The sequence below is a fragment of the Polypterus senegalus genome, chromosome 9, assembly GCF_016835505.1.
Source record: "Polypterus senegalus isolate Bchr_013 chromosome 9, ASM1683550v1, whole genome shotgun sequence".
Lineage (NCBI taxonomy): Eukaryota > Metazoa > Chordata > Cladistia > Polypteriformes > Polypteridae > Polypterus > Polypterus senegalus.
Window position 1 is genome coordinate 58066365 of NC_053162.1, and position 19589 is coordinate 58085953.

The following is a 19589-nucleotide window of genomic DNA, read 5'->3' on the forward strand; positions in this document are numbered from 1 at the left end:
TGTGATTTCTACACCTGCACAAACACAATGCATTTCCAGACATGCCTTCTTTTTGTCTTGTCGACGTGTGTTCATGCAGTAGCATGATCATAGCATCATCATTGTGAGCCATTTGTATATGAAGTTTTTACTCATGTTTTTCTCATGCATTATTGTACCTTCCAAAGTAATTTGTCTGCTTGAAGTCACATAGGAGTGCAGAACTGACTTTCTCGGTATTACCAATACTGTAAAAAAGCTGGTATCGCTATGTTTTTGGACCTTTGGTACTGAATTAGTACTGAAGTATTGGTTCTTGTGTCATTCTTAGACTGAATAAGAAAAGAAAGAGAAGAAAATAGAAAGAACTGCAGCATTTGTTTCACTTTAGTAATGTTTGGATTTAAATCATTGCCCCCAAAATATTAGAAAAATGCATGAGATTCATATTGCAACATAATAGAAAGCAAAACTGTAGCTGGGAAATCAGTAGTTTTCATTACCACTGTGTACTGTAAGTTAGAATGATGACGATATTTAGACAGTTTTGGGATTACATATTTACAAGGTTTAAAGGATGCCACTGTGAAATGCAAAATATTAATGATTGAAAATTCCTTATTAACTTCAGAAGATGTGGCATCTGGACCTTCTGTTCTGCATTTTTCAGACATTTTATAGTGTAGGGATTTAATTAGAATTGTGGGGGCTTCGTTTACAATGAATTTAATAATTGATATTCCCTCTAGGTAGAGAAGTTAGATTTTAAACATCTGTGTTTCATTAAATCACCTCAGCTGAGTTAACTTAAATATGCCGCTTTTGGTTTTCAGAATGGTAATTATTATATGCTACAAATATGGATAAATTAAGAAAACATTTTAGCAGTTTGTGAAATGCATTATTTCATTTAAATATCAGATGAAATTTTAAAGTGGTGTAAAAAATGTTTAATTTTGTGGTAGGCAGTTTACTTACACTGGGTATTTTACATGACACTTTAATTAAAGTGGTTGCCACTGCCAGTGCTGTCTCTTGCATCCTGTAAATCTTCCTTTTTTGTTATTACTGTTGACACTTCCTCGTACTTACCCTGTGACCTTCAGTGAACAGCCATACCTAGTTGTGCCACCTTCTGCATATGATACATGACAAATGAAGTTCTATTTTAGGTTACTCTGTTGTAGATGTGGATTCATACTTCTCACACTGAAAGACAGAGAGAGCTTCCCTCTGTAATTACCCCAGGATGTTTGTTACCAATTTCAAGCTTCAAGTTTAGACAATAATAAACTCATAGCATAGTCTGTTGAATCCTCCTGCTCAATTACAAAAAGAAGTTTGAAAATGGAAGTATTATTTAGAGTATAAAGGAAATAGCTCCAAAAGTACAAAGATTAAAATCATTAAAGGTTACAGCTAATGCAGAGGAGTATTCTGCAAAGAAAACCATCATTGTGCGCACCTTGTCTTGAACTGCATTATGTGAATGGAGTTTTCATCTCCAGCTGTTGAGATTATTTTTTATTATTTTGATTAAAATGACGCATTTTCAGGATAAGTAATTTTAGTGTTTGATGTCAACATTTTGACTGTAGTGTCACTTTCCAGTTTTTCCTGGAACAAAATAATAATAATAATTTTGATCTTGTTGAGCCGATTTTATTGTTTAGAGGAGGCTAGAGAAGGCAAAAAGCAGGAATCAACCTTGAACAAGCTTGCAATGTATGAAAGATCACAATTAAACAAAAAGTGATTAGCTCTACTGCCTCACAGATCCAATGTCTTAGGATCAAAATTCCATACCTGGTGGTTAGCAAATAATTCCATGTCTTTGGGGTTTTACTCAATTAAGTCCGTTAGTGATTCCAAACTGTCTCCATGTGAACAGGAATGGGAGTATAGGTGTGCCAATGAATGGTGCCTGCCGTGCATTTGCTTTCCTTTCAGTGCTGCCATGATAGGCTCTACTCATTGTGACCCTTACGTGTGCGTGAAAGGGTATTTTGTCCAAAACATTGAAGAGTATTAATAAAAGGAGGCTACAGCATATGGTTTAAATATTTTGAGCTCTTCATTGTTTGCGTTACCTTAATTTATAGTGATCTAAATAATATTGATTTATTGCTGATCTTACAGTGTTATTAGCTAATGTAGATTATGCTCACTAATTTATATTACATAGATACATTCAGTTGTTTATTCAGTATTACTGATTACTAAAAATCACAGTTGCCTATTTATGAGCGAATTATTAGGAAATTTGTACTAGAGTTGCTGGTCCCTTTTTCTTTTGTAAAGTTCTCTCTGTCAGTATTTCATCTTTTATTTCTTACACTATTATATGAGTCTTAACAGTGTTAAGAATTAGCAATCCTCGGACATCTTACTGAAAAGTTTTTGTCTTAAATAATTTTTTTCTGTTCTCTTGATGTGAATATTCTTTAAATTTTATTTCCAAAGAACATGGCCATATGTGTGTTTTGGACTAATTCTTTAGATGAAAAAGATGTTTCTGTTATTTAATTTTAAGTGTGTCACACCAGCATTTTAGTGTCTCATCATTTTGTTGATGTGTTGCAAGGATGCACTGTACCATTGTGATGGCATGCCTCACAAGGATCTCCACTGCATGTTTCATTTCTCTGTCTGAGGTTACAGATTTAAAATTTTAATAGTGTTAGACTTTATGGTGATAGGTATTCTGGTTAACGATTCATAGTTTCCACTACTTAATTCAGTTCATGGTCATAGCATTTTGGTTCTGGTGACATTCTCGCAGGTTTGGTTGTTGATCTTACTCTTGATCTTACTTTTACTCCCAGCAATTCTTGTTTTGACTTTTCTTATGGTTTAGCCCTCAGGAATTTGTTTTTGATAGCAATACTTTGGTATTCTAGAAAACTGTTTTTGTTTCAGTTCTTGAAAATGATCATATCTCGTGGTCCTTTACTGAAAATGTCAACTAATTTAAAATGGCAGAAGATGTCAGTGGAGCATACCTGCCAAGCAGCTTTCAGCATTCACTAATGGCATAACAGGTACACAAATTTGAAATATTAATCTGTGGTGGGTTTTATATTTGCAGACCACTGATGCTTAACTGTATACAGTAAACTAAACACAATTTGCAAATTTATTACAGGGAAACAAAATGCACATGATATTATTAAACCTTATTAATTCATTTCAGGTTTTCATTTCACAGCCCATCCTGCCCACATCAGGTACTAGGCAGAGACGCTCCCTGAATGGGACACATTTCTACCACGCTGTAATACTACAAATATATTGGAGCAATAAGTAATTGCTATGCATGTTGTCACGCACGCGCGAGTAGGAGGCCGCGGATTGATTCGACAGCACCTGGGAAACCACTCGCCAGGGAATGGTGGGGTATTAACTTTCTCCCTCTGCTTCCTCATAGGAAAAAAGACCGTCCTGCACCATAGGCATGGTTGACCGCAGTGCGATACTTCCGCCCTTCCTCCGCCATCTTGCCCTGACGTCATCCTTCCCATCCTCCCTTGCGGTCCTTCCCGACATTCCTCCACTTCCGGCTCCTCCCCAATAAAATGGCCGACGCCAGGAGTCGGCGCGCGCGCATATGAACTGTTTAGTTTATGATTTTGACCTGTTTTTTTTTGTGTCTGTACAATATACGGGGCCGGAAAACCCCAACCCTTGCTACTGTCTCTCTCGGTCCTTTACAATGTTCATAAATTGGAGTACGCAGAAAAAAACCCATTCAGACACTGACCATTTGCAAGATTCAAACCAAGCAGCTAAAATTATTTCAAAATTTTGATCATGCTTCATTCTTATAAATTTGAAGTTTGCAAAATGTTACCTTGTTCACTATTAAATGGTTAGGCATTGAGTCTTTATGAAATAATATTTAAAAAGATATTAATTTTTATCATAGAATAAGGTATTCCTTTATTCAAGTCTTCCAAGTATTTCTGTTTGTTATCCACACCATCTAGCAATGTAGTTTGTAATTATCAGTAAAGTTCTGTTTTTGCAAGAAGCACTCTACTGCATTCTTAATTGCTGTAGTAGAAAGTACATAAAATTGACATCAACATTAATCAGCTGCAGATGCCTGTGCTGGTGGTAGTAGCTTTTCAATTCCCATACCATTATGCTTCCACTACCCCATCGATCGACCTCAGCAGCAAAGAAATCTTTGCGTGCCTAAGCCTTCCCTTGAGTGGACATACGCTGTCTTTATTCATGGATTGGAAGTTCAGCTCTGTCTTTGTTAAGACATGTTATTTTTTTTCTAGCTGAATGTGATTTCTGTGTTCATTTTATAAGGCACATTTTGAAAAACATAGTTTAAACAATAAGGTGACAATAAAACAGGACTTTCTTCCTTTTATTCAATATGTGTTCAGCCAGCACATACCCATAATAGTGACAACCTGTGTTCATAAAGTAAAGCGTTTAATTACTATATATTAAAATTTTTGTTAGGTTCCTCTGAATGCATTGACCTTAATTTTGAACTTTTCAATTTTCTGCTAGGTAGCCTGATGGTACTTGGTTAGTGTTGCTGCCTTGTTGCCCCTGGAGGCTGGCCCTCCAATCACAGCCCCTGTTTACATGCATTTTTCTCCAGGTAGTCCAGTTCTCCTACATCGTAAATACATGAGTATTAGGTTAATTGGTATCTCTAAATTAGCTCATTATGATTGAGGTTTTATGTTGTAACAGGTGATTGGGCAGGTACACAACACAGAGAACTAAAGAAAGTTTGGGATACCACACTGGTAACCCATTTAATATTAACTTAAAAGACAGCTGAGAACGGCTCAAAACAAAATATTTTCTTCATTGGCAAATATTGCGATTACTGGTAGGAGGTCTGTCTTCCGATACAATCAGTATAGCATCTGACTCCCCCCTTCCATTCTGCAAATGGGATGGCTTTATATGGTGTGGACCGTAAGGGCTGGTGTTTTTCTTGGGTCTTCTCAGGCAGAGGGACGGGATCGGTTGTCTCTCTTGGGGCACTTTTTCTTGGCTGCAAAGTAGGAAGGAGAAAATAATATCACCAGCACCACCTCTCGTCTTGGGGTAGTCTTGCCTACCTCATTAGAGCCAGGAGTGTGATCCCCAGACACGCATGTGTGACATTGTGTAAAGATGCCCTGCAGCAAACTAGCATACAGTCTTTCCTTCCTTGTACCTGATACAACTAAGATAGGCTCCACCTTACAACAAAACTCAAAATTCGATTGGGCAGATTTTAGTTGCAATTAGTTAAATTAATTATTGCTATAGACACAGACATGGTGATTTTATTTGGCAAAACTCTTTAAAATGTATCAAGCCACAATGTGATTAAAATCTAAAATGTGGACATCATGCTTACCTTTGAATTTTCTCTTCACCAAGAAATAGGATCCCTGAGATACTATAAATATTAAAAAATGCTATTGATAAAACAAACTTTTACAAAAGGTGTTCACATACTGTGTACAGATGTAGCTGACATTTAACACGATTTGTTTTAAAGTAAAATTTCAAGTATAAAATGAATGGGTTGTGCAGCCTGCCAGTGCCTACTACAGTTAAGTACCATTAAATACTGTATTATCATATGTTATATGCTGAAGTCTTAAATAACAGTTGTATAATCACAGAAGCTTGAGACTGCAGTATCTCAAATTCTCTGCTAGGCATGGATAAAATAACATTACAGCTTAACATACTGACCACAGAGTGGCAGACACTGAATCAGGTCAAACAGTCCCTAGGGTTAAATAAGATATCTTGAAAATAAAAATAATTGTATTTGTTACATTAAATGAAGTGATGAGCAGCACAATCAGTTAAAAACAAACAGAGTAGCTCAAAGGATTAATACAATGCCTTTAATCTGCTTTTTTATATACCAGTTTACTTGTCCTGTTTATTTGGGAGTTTATGCACAGACATAATGCACTGTCCTGTGACAAATTTATGTAAATACTACTGCACATTTTAATAGCCTTATTTTTATTTTAATTAATGTATAATATTCAGCAAAATGAAAATATTCAGCTTATTTTTCAATTTATGATTCAGGATAATGTTACTCTTGATGGCATACATTTCTTCTAGTTAGAATTCCATGTTCAATTAAATGGTATTATAATTCAATTTTTAGATAATTTTTATGTATCTGGAACATATTTCTGCATAAATTTCACATTGCAGGATATCTTGTTCATATACACATAATATGGGGAAACTGAAAAAGAAAACAAAAACTTGCTATTGACTTTGTAAAGTGCTAGATTATATCTAAGCTGCATTAATAGTAATCCCAAAATGGAAATGAGAGCAAGCATACATACATACATACATACATACTGTGGAGACTGGCCCAGACACAGGCAGGCGGACACCGATGGTTCACCAACCAACACACGTTTATTATACATTTTATATACAAAGTGTCACACATAACCCAGTGCCCCTACACCAATCAACCTTCTGTCCTGGCCTCTCAAAATGCCTTTTCCTTTTCTGAACGCCTCCACTCCTCTACTCCGAGCTCCGTCCTCTTCCACCCAACTCCAGCCATCGAAAGGAGGGAGGCAGCCTCTTTCATTTTGTTACTCACGGATGTCAACAATGTGCTGGAATAATGAAAGGGGGTGGTGGACAGTGTTACGCTGGTTAGCTCCTGAGGCCTGGTTAGAGAATGACATTGCCGAAGATAAAAGGTACGTGCCTACGTAACATATGGATGAAAGAAAGACAGTGGGTAAAATGAATGACAACGTAACAGCACGATCCGGAAATTATTATTGTTATGTTATAGCCGGCGAGTGCTGTGCATCTCACAGTTGTACCGTGGCTTGCTCACATGTCAGTGAAGTGATCCCTATTTATGCTTTAAAGAGCCTGGATACCTATGTGTCCCCCTTTTATAACCATTGCTCCGCAGTATATTGCCTTACTCTTTGGATTGCCACAAAGCAACCTGCGAGCGTTGTGAAAACAAGATGGACTATGAACAGACAGAAGCAGAAATGCTCCTACACCACCACATAATTACGATTCGGACAGTGATTCCGAGTAGGCCGTTCCTATCGAATCAATGTCCAAGGGTTTTCTTTTGTAATTTTGTTTCCCTTATAAAAAAATCATAATACGGTGCCACGAAGGGCCCAGTTCACGACTGGCAGCCGCGTTTAAACAGGGAGCCCTTCACAGACAACTTTAACACATACAACGTAGTTGGGCGCACATGGCTAGTGTGTGTATATATGTATATATATATATATATATATATATATATATATATATATATACTCAGATAGGTTGTGAAGACTTAATAAAATGAGTAACTGGGCAAGACTTTAAACTCAGTCCCATAGGACTTTGAGAATGCCGTGATACCATTTCACTACCATGTCACCTTTAAAGCAAACATTGTTGACTACTGTACATGTCTATTTGTTTTTTAAGATGATTTCTTAATAAATTAATACTTATTCCTTACATATGCTTATTCTTAACCAGGGGTGCCCAACTCTGGTCCTGGAGGATTGCAGTGGCAGCAGGTTTTCATTCAAAACCCTTTTCGTAATGAGTGGCCTATTTTTGCTGCTAATTGACTTCTTTTGAATTAATTGCAATTGTCTTGCTCTTGAAGACTCAGACCCCTTAATTGTTTCTTTTTCCTTAATTAGCAGCCAAACAATAATGAGATACAAAATTAGCCAAATATGACCAGCAGACAGTGTCTATCATCAACACCTGAAAATAAAGATGAAAGTCTCAAGAATGTTGATCTTCTCAGGTCCCCAAAACATTTTAACAGTGCTCTTAGAAAAGAGAAAATCAACAGTTTTGGAAATGTATGCTATTGCACAGTGAGAGCAGCAGCAAGCCATGAAATTAAAGAACGGGTTTAATTAACATCAAGATTAAGCAGCTGGTTAGAGTGAAATTGGTTGGAGTTTGAGGCCCTGACTTAGTTGGTCTTCTGTTGGCTCACTAACTTCACATTTAATTTCTATTTGGGTACCATTTAAGGAAAGAAATGAAGTAGCTCAGAGGAACAATGAAGAAATTTAGGGGAACATTCCTTAAAAACAAATCAATTAAAATGAAATGAAAAGGAGTTAATTAGCACCAAAAACTGGTCACCAATTAAGGAAAGGGTTAGAATGAAAGCCTGCAGCCACTACGGTCCTCCAGCACCAGAGTTGGGGACACCTGTTCTAAACGATTTCATGATATGTTTACACCCAAACCCCCATTTTCTTTGTCTGTTCCAAGTTAATGTTTGTAGTTAATCTTCTGTATAACTTATGCCATGGTGCCAACACAGGTAGCAGCAGTGCCCAGGGAGAAACAGACACTAATAACTAGAGCTTTAAAGCAGCAAAGTATTAAAAAAAAAAGAAGTTTACATATATACCATATTTTCAGTTTTAAATCTTCTGCTGAGATTTATATGGTTAGAAAATTCACAAAGGAATCTTGCCATTTCATGTTTAATATTGTGATTTTGTTTCACGTTAAAGTATCATTTTAACAAGCCACAATGCACTTATATTTGCTATCCCACAGATCATGAGACGTTCATTTGAATACAGCCAGGGATGTTTCAAGGTTCTCCCTTTGTGATCTATGATTATCTGGTAACATTAAATTTCCCTGTCATATTTGTGCAAATGGAACTATATGTGCTTGAGTTCATACTTGGCCTTGAACTGAAATTATGTTTAAGATGACCTCTGGTCCATTGCTACCAAGATTAATATTAGCAACTCTAGCTACATGAATGAGATACTGCAAATGTGAAAATGGATTTAAGGATTTTAATATTTCAGCATTTGAAATGTGAATACATTGTAGTATAAACTGTAATAGTTTTGTTCATTATGTTAGCTCTGGTATTCTGTAAAAGGAGCAGAGTCTGGATATAATAGGTTTTTTTCTTATCTTTTTAATTTCATGTGGCTGTTAGAAAATGTGGCACTCACAAGTCAAGTTATATGAGACATACAGTACACCTATCTAGCAAGTAGATCCTGAAAACTTTAAGTGAACAACTGGATTTATTCTTTGTACAAAGAAAATTGCATTGTCTCTGAAGGTGGATAGCTTAATATTTCTGGGGAAAACAATGTATCATATAATAAATAATGTGTGTAGATAGATGTGTACCATTATTTGTTACATTTTACTAGTTTCCTCATTACCGTCATACACATTATTTTTTAAGAATGTAGTATATACATTGCAGAGTGTGAAATTTACTGCCTTATTATTTGATATAATAATGATATTAACATAACATCATGCCACAAATAAAGTAATCTTAATTATCTATAGTTAATGCACTTTAGCAATTTTTGCCAAACCTATGCCTGAAGGGCCACAGCTGCAGTTTTTGTACAGCCCATTTACTGTTATTATTTAGGTACTTAGCTTAAATGATCTTATAGTGATTTTATTATTTAATTTTTTTGCATGTCAGGTAATTCTTTATTTTCTAAAGAATTTGCCAATGATTTGCTTGCCACATACAAAGTAATACATTTCTAAGTATTTTTGTTCCTCCAGCCATTATTGAACTTGAGTAATGTCATGGTTGCAGTACTTGGAGTCAGAACCAGCAGCGCTAGATGCAAGGCAGGAATCAGTCACTTGAACCAATTCCCAATTAACTTTACAAGCATATGTTTGCAAGAAAATTGTTACAATTTTGTTTTCTTACTGTGTACTATACAATGTTCTTTTTACATTATTAACTATTACTGTCATCAACTTCTTTGTTAAGAATGGAATGAATGAAAGTGAGATGAAATCTCTCGTTAAAGAATATTGTCATCTACTCTATTACTTTTCTATTTATTTTCATTTTTAAACACTTTGAATCACCTGAGAGAGAAAATATTTTGCAAGAATGTGAATTCCTTAAAAAAATAAAAAATGAATAAAGAGCACAAAGTGAGTCCAGCGCAATAAAAGCTACAGTAAATGTGGCTTGCCCCTTTTCTTTGTAAGATGTTGGGTAGTGTTTTAAATTCCTTAGAAGTTAATCACACACTGCAGCCTGCATATGACTTTGAAAGGAAAAATGAAAGGGAAAATGAGGCACCTAATTAAAGTAATTAATTAATGATTGGAATTAGCCTCTAAATTAGAAACTGGTTGGAGCAGAAGACATGTGTTGCAGTACCACTCTGAGAAACTGCAGTACTATAACAACAGAGTTTTAGACTTCTAATCAAATACTGCAATATTGATTTAAATTATCTTGGCTGCACTATTGTAACATATTGGATAATAGCTAAAAAATTAAGTTAAATACAGTACAGTTAGAGCTGTTCTTATGCATTCAGAACTATTTGTAAAAATTTAAATTCTAAGGAGTAAACTATTTAAGAATATATATCAAAATAATTCCAAGGACAGGATGAAGTCATTTATGAACAATCCTATTTGATTAATAGCTTTTTTTAATATTGTCTGATAACTGCTGTGTAAGTAAATGCTTAATTATACAAGAATTAAAAGAAGACATTGTCACCCACAAAGAGGAATACAGTAGTCCCGATGAAATATTGGGGCACAAGCCAGCACATCCTGTTTACTGAAATAATAAGTTCAAGCAAAATTACAGGCACACTGTGAGGCACAATAAAACAAAAGGTGGCATCTGCCACTGGCTACAATAATAACGCTCTGAAGACAAGTCAGGCTGCAGGATGCCTATACCCAAATTATATGTCCCTAATGGGAATATGCTGCTATAGTCCTTAGACTGGAAGGAGTCTCTTTGGGCATCTTCTCGGAGCTGTGGGTGGAAAAAGAGACAGTCAGCAAGCCTTGTGTCCCAGGGTGGCAATGCTCATTTCTGATGAGTCTGGAATATGGCCCTCTGAAGCACATGCATGACAACATTTTTAAGTGTCAACCAACACATCAGTTTTGAACTATTTTGTCATTAATTATCATCATTTACCTCTACTCATCCTGATGAAGATCACGACTGCAACATGCTGTTTTGGGGCTAAATAGGCCACACTATGTTTAGCAATGTGTTCCAATACCACCTAGGAATTTCCAGACACTTACAAGAAAGCTTAGAGATACAGTCTCTCTTGGACTATGACTTTAAATTTGGAAATGGTGATTCCTATCCCAGCCCAATCACACTCAGATGTGAACGGTCTCAGTATGCAATGGAAATTACATTCTGATGAAACCAAGAGAACAACATCATAGAGTGAGGTTCTCCTTGATTTGAGACTGCCATGAGAGTCATCAATGGATTGCTGTTTGTCTGGCACCTCCTCTTAGACCAGTTTGTCATAGTTAATCCTATCAACAGCACACATCTCCAGACAACATAGTCCTCAGGTTATTAAGGCACCATCCTTGGAGGAATGTAATGTGGTGGTTGCTCAACGTCTTTACATAAACATTAATAGACTAATAAGTTACATAAATTAATAAACCTGAACCTGGTCATATTGATTAGGGGAAGGGAGTCCAGTGCTGCTCAGAGAACATGAATCAGTACTAAGAAGTGAGAAGATACACCCATGTGGTTTTATGTGGCCAGTTTAGAGTCACAAATTAACTTCCTGCTTGTTTTTGTAATTTTCACAAATAAAACATTTGTTGGTATATGCAAAATATGCAAACCTCACACAAAAAATGACTGAGCCATTGAGTCATTAGTGCTAACAATTCATCAAGATAGCATTTCCCAAATGCTTGCAGGCTAACGATTGCTTAGATCATACTCGACTTGAATCAGAAATGATGTAATACTGTATAGTGTGAAAAAACTACAATGTCTGATAACAAGAAGCATTATGGAGAAACAGATTGAACCATGAATGCTATCAGTACATGGACACTTTTGGTGTCAGCAGATGAGGCTTACAAACCTCTTTCTAACATGTACAAAATACAGTATGAGTTTGCACCTTTATGAAATGAATGTCTTCCTTAGTTTGACCAAGATAACATTGGAGTTCTACTGATGTTCACATCATTTCTTCTTAATTTGCTGTTCCTGAAAAAAATACACATAATATTCTGTCTAGAAGTTACATGACTCTGAAAGTCATTAAATTGAGCAGTAACATAAGTCACAACATGCCAGGCATGGACACAAGGGTAGTGTTTGTGCATATCAAAGTTGACTAAGTTATACTTACAGAGTATAAGATATGTATGCTAGCAACAGCTACTAAAAATAAACCACCTAATTCAATCTATTTTATATGCAAATACTTATAATGTTTTTTATTAAAATGCATACTATATATGCAAGATTATCTTGAGGTACAGCTTGTCTTTTTATTGTACAAAATTATTGATTGTTATGTAAAGAGCACTTGTCATTAAGGTTTTAATTTCATTTTAATAAGCAGGTAATATATCACTAAAATGTAAAAATGTTTTTGTTTTTAAAACCAGAATGGCAACTTCTCACAATACATCAAGATAAAGAGTCCTGCTTCTGTAAAGAACACTGGGCAGTCTGCATTTGCAGATTTTGGTAAGTGCTACTTTTGCAAAAAGTTATCATAAAATGTGGATTGGTAACATCTAAAGATGTTAAAGTTCAATTTTTAGAAATTTAATTGAAAATTCACCATTAAAAAGTAAATTGCCCTGAATAAAATACATTGTAGGACTTTCTTTACTATAGTATCTGTCTACTTTTGTGATTGAGTAAACAAGCTATATTGTTTTCAAGTTCACATTTATTATCACATTTCTAGAGTACGCTCATTAATACATCATGAATCAGGCATTGGATTATACAAGCAGTTTGAAATCTGTGTAGTTCCTCTAAACACCCTCCCAGTATACTGTATATTCCATCTTTCCTGCAGTCTCTATGATGAATTACCATAAAGTGATTTTGTGTGTTTATTTTTTACTTTTTTTTTCAACGGCAGAGCAATTAAAAAGTATGACCAAGACATGGAAAGATAAAAAAGATTGGTGAAAAAACAGGCTCTAAATTCGGAAGTCAAGAGCAAATTAATCAAGATCCAAAAATCAAAGCCAAAAGATCAAAGCAAATTTCCTAACACTAAGGTCTTCTCTTTAGTGTTTTTTTTTTTGGCTCTAACACATGAAGGAAAGAGAAGAGAATGTTTTTAGAGAATGATCTTTGATCCACTACATGGATGTGTTTATTAATGAAAGGCCATCTTAAGTAGGAAACACATTATGAAAGACATTATCCAGTACAGTATTAAGATAACATGTCTGTCAATGGTACAACAATAGAATAAAATCAAATTTTAGTATTTTAATAAGTACAGAAAAGCATTTTAAAAATGGAAACCAAACATAACAACATGAACAAACTTCTCATTTGCTACAAGCCCAGAAGCATACAAAGTTTTGCTATTTAAAATCCATATATTGTATTAAACACAAACACATTGTGTTGGAATACTAAAATTGTGCAATCTCATAACTTATATCAGTCTGGATATTGTCAAGTATGCAATTTTTTCTTCTGTTCTTGAAAATCCATCCCAAGAACAGTTTTAATGATGAAGATAATTACAGCAAACAGGATGCATCTGACCATAATTTGGAATATCACAGCAAAGGGTCTGAGTATTTATAGAAATGAGAGATTTCAGTTTTTGATTTTTAATACATTTGCAAGTCTTTCTGAAAACATTTTTACTTTGTCATTATGGGTTATTGAGAGTAGTTTGATGGGCAAAAATGGCAGATGTATTTATTTAAATGAAATCTAAGATACAGAAAGTAAAGGGGTCTGAACGCTTTCTCAATCCACTGTACATTACGTTTTGAAGCAGGTTGAATAGAAATGACTATGAGTCATGCTTTATGCCGTGTAACCTTGCTTTTCTGTTCTGTACTTTATACAACAGTCAGTTCCATTTTTGTTTTATTAACAGTTAATGGTTTTCATAACCTAAAATTCTCCCATCCTATGAAACAAAATAAGTACTTCTCATAAAATATTTTGTTGATGTATTGCTGATATAAAAGAGCAATATTCAAGTATAATATTGCCATCCAACAATGCAAAGGAAAATGAACTGACATCACCATACAACGAATGTATTACTCAATTATGGAAAAAGTAATGTGCCCTATTTATAAGTGAAAATAGTTGGACTGTGGAAGTGACAAATTATGACCCCAAATTGTTCTTCCAGACCAAAGGAATATGGCAATAAAAAATAGCATGAAGAATTATAGCTAAAATAATGAAAATGAAGCATTTAATTACAGGAGCTTTTCTTTATACTGTGTTACATTGACCTCAATATGTTTTAAATCTTTTTATAACATAGAAAGTGTGACATAGTGACTAGGACACTAACCTGTAAACCATAAGCCTGAAGGCTCATTGTTAATTTCCAATCATTGTGTGATCCTGAACAAATCACTTAATCTGTCTGTGCTCCAAAAGTAAAAATCAACATATATACACATTTGTATTTTATCCTTGATCTTGTAAGTAACATTGGGTGAGTATGTTTGGCAGGTATACAATAATAATCAAGGGTCTGAAGGTGAAAATTCAGCTGCAAATTATACATAAAAGAGTCAGTCATGGTGGCTCTAAAGTGAAGATGTTTGGTACGACTAATTTGATATGATGTGTAATATTATGTGGCACAGCAAAAGTGTGCTGATTTTCAGCAACCCTGACAGTTAAGCAAAGTGACTACAGCACATGCATTTTTTGTGTTGTTCTATCCTAAGTTCTCTATCTAGTATCTTTCTGACCTTTGCTTTGTTGTTGTAGTTATTTAGTTGGCCTTATTCATGTTGCTTCTTGAGATTCTGTTTTGACTTTTATCTGTTTTTAGATTGTACCTTGTGTACTTGCTCTTTTTGGATTTATCCATTGAAATATGATGCCGTCTTTTTTTTTTCAAATTGACTTTTTAGATTATGATTTTGTTCAAATAAAAAAGATTTTTTTCACCTTGTCTGCTTCTTCAGTAGCACACACTGATCTATAATTGATTTTTGGTGGATGTGGTCACCTGTGTTTTGCAGAGCAACGTGTCACTCTGCTGAGAAGTGGTGCCAAAGGACCACTCAGTGCACACTCCTGCCTCTGGTGTTACAATGAGCCATTGCAAGTCTGACACTCAGGAAATAGGTCAGTCGTCCATTTTCTTGAAGTGCCTGTTCTGTTTGGGGTGAGAGTACAGGCTGCTTTGTGAATATTTATTATTATTATTTATTATTTTGGATTCTAAAAATGTATAATGAATTACATTAAGAGTATAATCTACACAGCACCACAAATTTGTGTCAGGCAATTTGAAAGCCATCCTTTAGGTCCATAAAAAAAGTATTCTTCTCTCAATATTTTTTTCCAAGAAGGTTGTCCTCAATACATAAACCAATATTTATTCTTAAAATACAGAAATGTGCAATATTTAACTGTGAGTTCTTGCAGGTAATCTCACGTCTCTTTAAGATGTTTTTGTTTTTTGAGCATTTTCCTTACGAAAAGTCTGTGGATGTCTTATGTCCACTTTAAATGAAAATTGAGTTTGCATCTGTTTCCCCTCTTCATCATGGTAATAATTGTATTATTTAGTTACTTAACCTAGTCACATTTTTCAATTCATTTTTCTTACTGGTTTTCTGTCACTCTTGGATGGTTTCACCAGATTTTCTTTTGCATTCATTAATTCTTGAGGACTGTTAACTGTTTTACAAATGTGATTAAAGGTTAATGGTACATTTTCAGCTATGAAGCTATGAAAGAAGACGGAAAACTAAGACTCTTTTTCTCCACTGAATTTAGACTTTTATGCTCACAGTGGATCTTTATCAAAGTAAACAAGACTTTGTTGTTATTATTATCCAGTTTTCTGGTTACTATGGTTGAGAGTATCATTCCCAAAGTAATGATATTTATTTAAGCAAGTTCTTTCCCAAGAGTAACATCATAACGAAGTGTGCCCTAAGTTGCAAAAATGATTTTGATAAAAGTCACTCTGGGTATAATTTTTTTTAATTTAATAAATGAAGAGTTCCAAGCATCAGTTAGAGATAAGAGATGGAATGTAATTGCTTTTTGCCTTGCTCTTGTATTCCTTTGTCTAGTAATCTGTATGGTAATGTGTTTCCTTTCCAAGTTTAAATTACCTTTAAATACTTGACAAGGTGTTCTTTGTTTGTGCCTGTTACATTCTGAAATATTGTATTTTTCATTATTTAATATAAAGAGTACTCAGAATTAATACGATGAAAAGCTTTTTTTTTTTTTTTACTTTTACTTGGATTAGGTGTTTGTGGATGCCATATTCCAGATAGTTTAATTTAATTGCAGTTACCAAAAATCTGATTTTTGTCTCTAGCAAATCCTATCTAAACCTTCATTATCTCAAGGGCTGTATTAGATAATGGATATAACACAAATGTAATGCCAGATTGATTGCTTAGAGAGCAAATAAGCAAAACTGATTAAACAGTTATTTTTTATTTTGAAGACATTGCTTTGGCTATTATTAACAAATTAGATTCAGTTTATTTTCATTTAACATTGCATTAAGATGAAAAGTATAATTTAGTGTTTCTACTGGTGCACAACATGCAGCAATGAATGTGTAACCGTATAAAATAAAAAAATATTGATAACACATTAGGTATTGCAAAAATGCATCTATTACTCATTTACTATTATGTAACAACTCTTTAACTAAGGTTTCTTTTGGTTTTCATAACATTTACAAAGTGTCACTAACGTAGCTATTTACCTCTGTGCAGTGTGACATTTGATACACTGGTAAAATTAGTTATAAATATGAAGAATTCACAGGCCATATAATGAATAATCTAATATCAAGATATATATGTCTCACTTAAGCCACCTCTGACCATTCCAAAGTGAAGTTTTGTTAGTAGGTCACATTGCAAAGATGAATATCCAATGTTATGAATATCAAAAGAAACCTTTGTTAAGGTCTTGTTATATAAGAGTAAATGAGTAATAGAGGTATTTTTTGCAATTCCTAAACTAAAGTGTCACTAACACAAAATACAAATCTTCAACATGTATGAAACGCAACAAGTAATAACCAGGCAGATTGTGTTACTGAGTTATGGACTGACGCACACACTTGAAAGTGGTGATGCAAACTGATTGATAATGTAGGTATTAACATAATGATCTTTTTGTATAGTGAAGGAGATAACAGTCTCATGATATGGTAACAGTTTTATGGCTCATGCATAAAAGTACTAATTAACTGTCTCTATGGCATCAAATCCTTTGATATTGTTTGCTGCTTCATAGAATTAAATAGTTTATTGCTAGGCTGGGTGGCATTTGAAATGACAGAAATGTATGTATACTGCAGTGGGCTGGCACCCTGCCCGGGGTTTGGTCCTGCCTTGTGCCCTGTGTTGGCTGGGATTGGCTCCAGCAGACCCCCATGACCCTGTGTTAGGATATAGCTTGTTGGATAATGTATGTGTGTATGTATGCATGTATTGTGACAGGGGCATGGCGTCCTTACCCAGCTGGGATGCCCCTGCACACTATATTCAAGGGGAGCAGCCATGGACATTGCAATACCTCCCCCTGAACGATAGTTGGCTGCCTCCCTGGGATGGAACAGTATCTCGGGTTCCCGCAGGGCATCCTGGAAATTGGAGTTGGGTGCAGTCCTGTTGGGTCCCGCAGGTACCGCCAGGGGGGACTGTATTTGGGACTTCTGAACCCGTGTGGGCAACCCATTCGTCACACCCGGAAGTGCAGCTGGAAATCAGAGATCAAGCACCTGGAGCACTTCTGGGTGAACTATAAAGGGAGCCAGCGACCACCACTCAGTGGCCAGAGTCAGGTGGGAGGAGGACGAAGCTTGGTGAGGAATGGTAGAGTAAGAAGAAGAGGAGAAATTAGTGTTTATTGTTTTCGCAATGTATTCACTGAAATAACAGATCAGCGAAAAGAGATCGCATAGTGTTTGAGGATGTCTCGGGAAGAAGAGAGACAAGGCAGTGAGACAAAAGGACAGCTGCTGTATAGGCTTTTAAACGTTCAAAGCACAACACAGAATGCAGATCACGCGGTACGGCAGCAGGCCAGCAGCTGATTGAGCAAAAAGGAGGTTAAAGAAAGCTGTTATTTGTGTCCCATTGTATCAACGTTTAAGAGGGGTTTTAGAGGAGCGACTGCGTCTCCTTGGAGTGTGTTTAGTCCACCTCTTCACAACGGCGCGTAGTGCTGGCAGGTGAAAGGGGTAGGCGAACGAAGTGCAGATCATGCAGCATGGCAGCAGAAGCAAGCCAGCAACTGATTGAGCAAAGTGGAGGTAAAAAAAATGTATTTGTTGGTGAGCGATGCGAGCAGGGGGCAAAGCCCCCTAGTATGTACAGTATATATTTATATGTAGTAGTGTGTGTGTGGTAAATATATGTGATTTCATAGTCCAAGATCACTTACCTTAGCAGTTATATCCAAGAGCAGCATATCTATGATTTGATAAAGTTTACATTTTGCTCAAAGGATTAATGTGTACAGTATGTGCGTACAGAAAAGTGTTTGTTTTTTAGCTGATGTTTATGAGGCCATGCACACTTTTTGCAGGTACTGTGCCTTATTTATTCTGTAGTAATTTAGTGTTTTTCACCCATGCTATTTTCAGTCTGATTCTGTCAAGGGTATTTTTTTAAACAGTGTCATGTTCTTAAAGTTAAAATTATTCTGCTCAATTTTTATCTCCTTTTACTTGACCCAGTTCATTTTCTTCTTTTTTATCGAATGAAAGAAGGTGTGTAGAAGGGCTGACAACTAAATTAATAATTTAAGCTAAAATATATTACAGATATTCAAATATATTTGGGGATGATAAAATATTTGTTCCCAAATGAAATGCAATACACTGGCTAAGAGAATTTAGTGTGTTGTTTTTGTGGTGATTTGCTTCTTAATTTTCATACCTTCTTCAAGTAAGGACATTTTCATTAAACAAGCAGAACACATTAAAAACATTTCTAAATACTGGTAGAAGTTTGATAGTTGACAGATAGGCAGACACTGGCTGATCTGTATAAACATTGAGTCCACAAATGAAGGAAGCATTTGAACACTGACCTCCTGATGATCACGAGGTTTCATAGGACTGCATAGCATAGCATTCAGGTAAAAGTGAACATCACTTCTCATATGCGCACCACTTCATTTGTTAGGACCACAGCCACACTGACCCAATCACCTGTCAACTAACAGTGTTAAACTGGGTTTTGTGTTTTCCTGTAAAATTTTGCTCTGCACTGGCTGGTAAACATCAGATATTCAGAGGGTAAATGTTTCAGCTATGATTAAATTAATTTTATTAGCAATGTTTCGTTTTGCAGACCCCCGTGACCCTGTATTCAGATTCAGCGGGTTGGAAAATGGATGGATGGATGTTTCGTTCTTAGTTATGACTATGAGGTTATGTCAAAAAACTTTTATTCCCCATTAGTAGATTTTATTTCTCTTTATTTTAATATGTAGACTGGTTGGGCAAACTCCCATGCACCCTCCTGGAGCCTGCTAAGGGTGTAGAGCTGGTCCACTGTTCCGCGACCAGGACGAAAACCACGCTGTTCCTCCTGAA

The 19589-nt window shown here is 35.5% G+C and overlaps 1 protein-coding gene across 1 annotated transcript in view; it reads left to right on the forward strand.

Moving 5' to 3' along the window:
* The window catches only part of itfg1 (integrin alpha FG-GAP repeat containing 1), a 435759-nt gene that overhangs the window by 103901 nt on the left and 312269 nt on the right, over positions 1 to 19589 (forward strand). The window contains exon 8 of the mRNA XM_039763123.1: positions 12430 to 12511. Coding sequence (XP_039619057.1) covers positions 12430 to 12511 — 82 coding nt within the window. The remainder of the gene's footprint in view (positions 1 to 12429; positions 12512 to 19589) is intronic.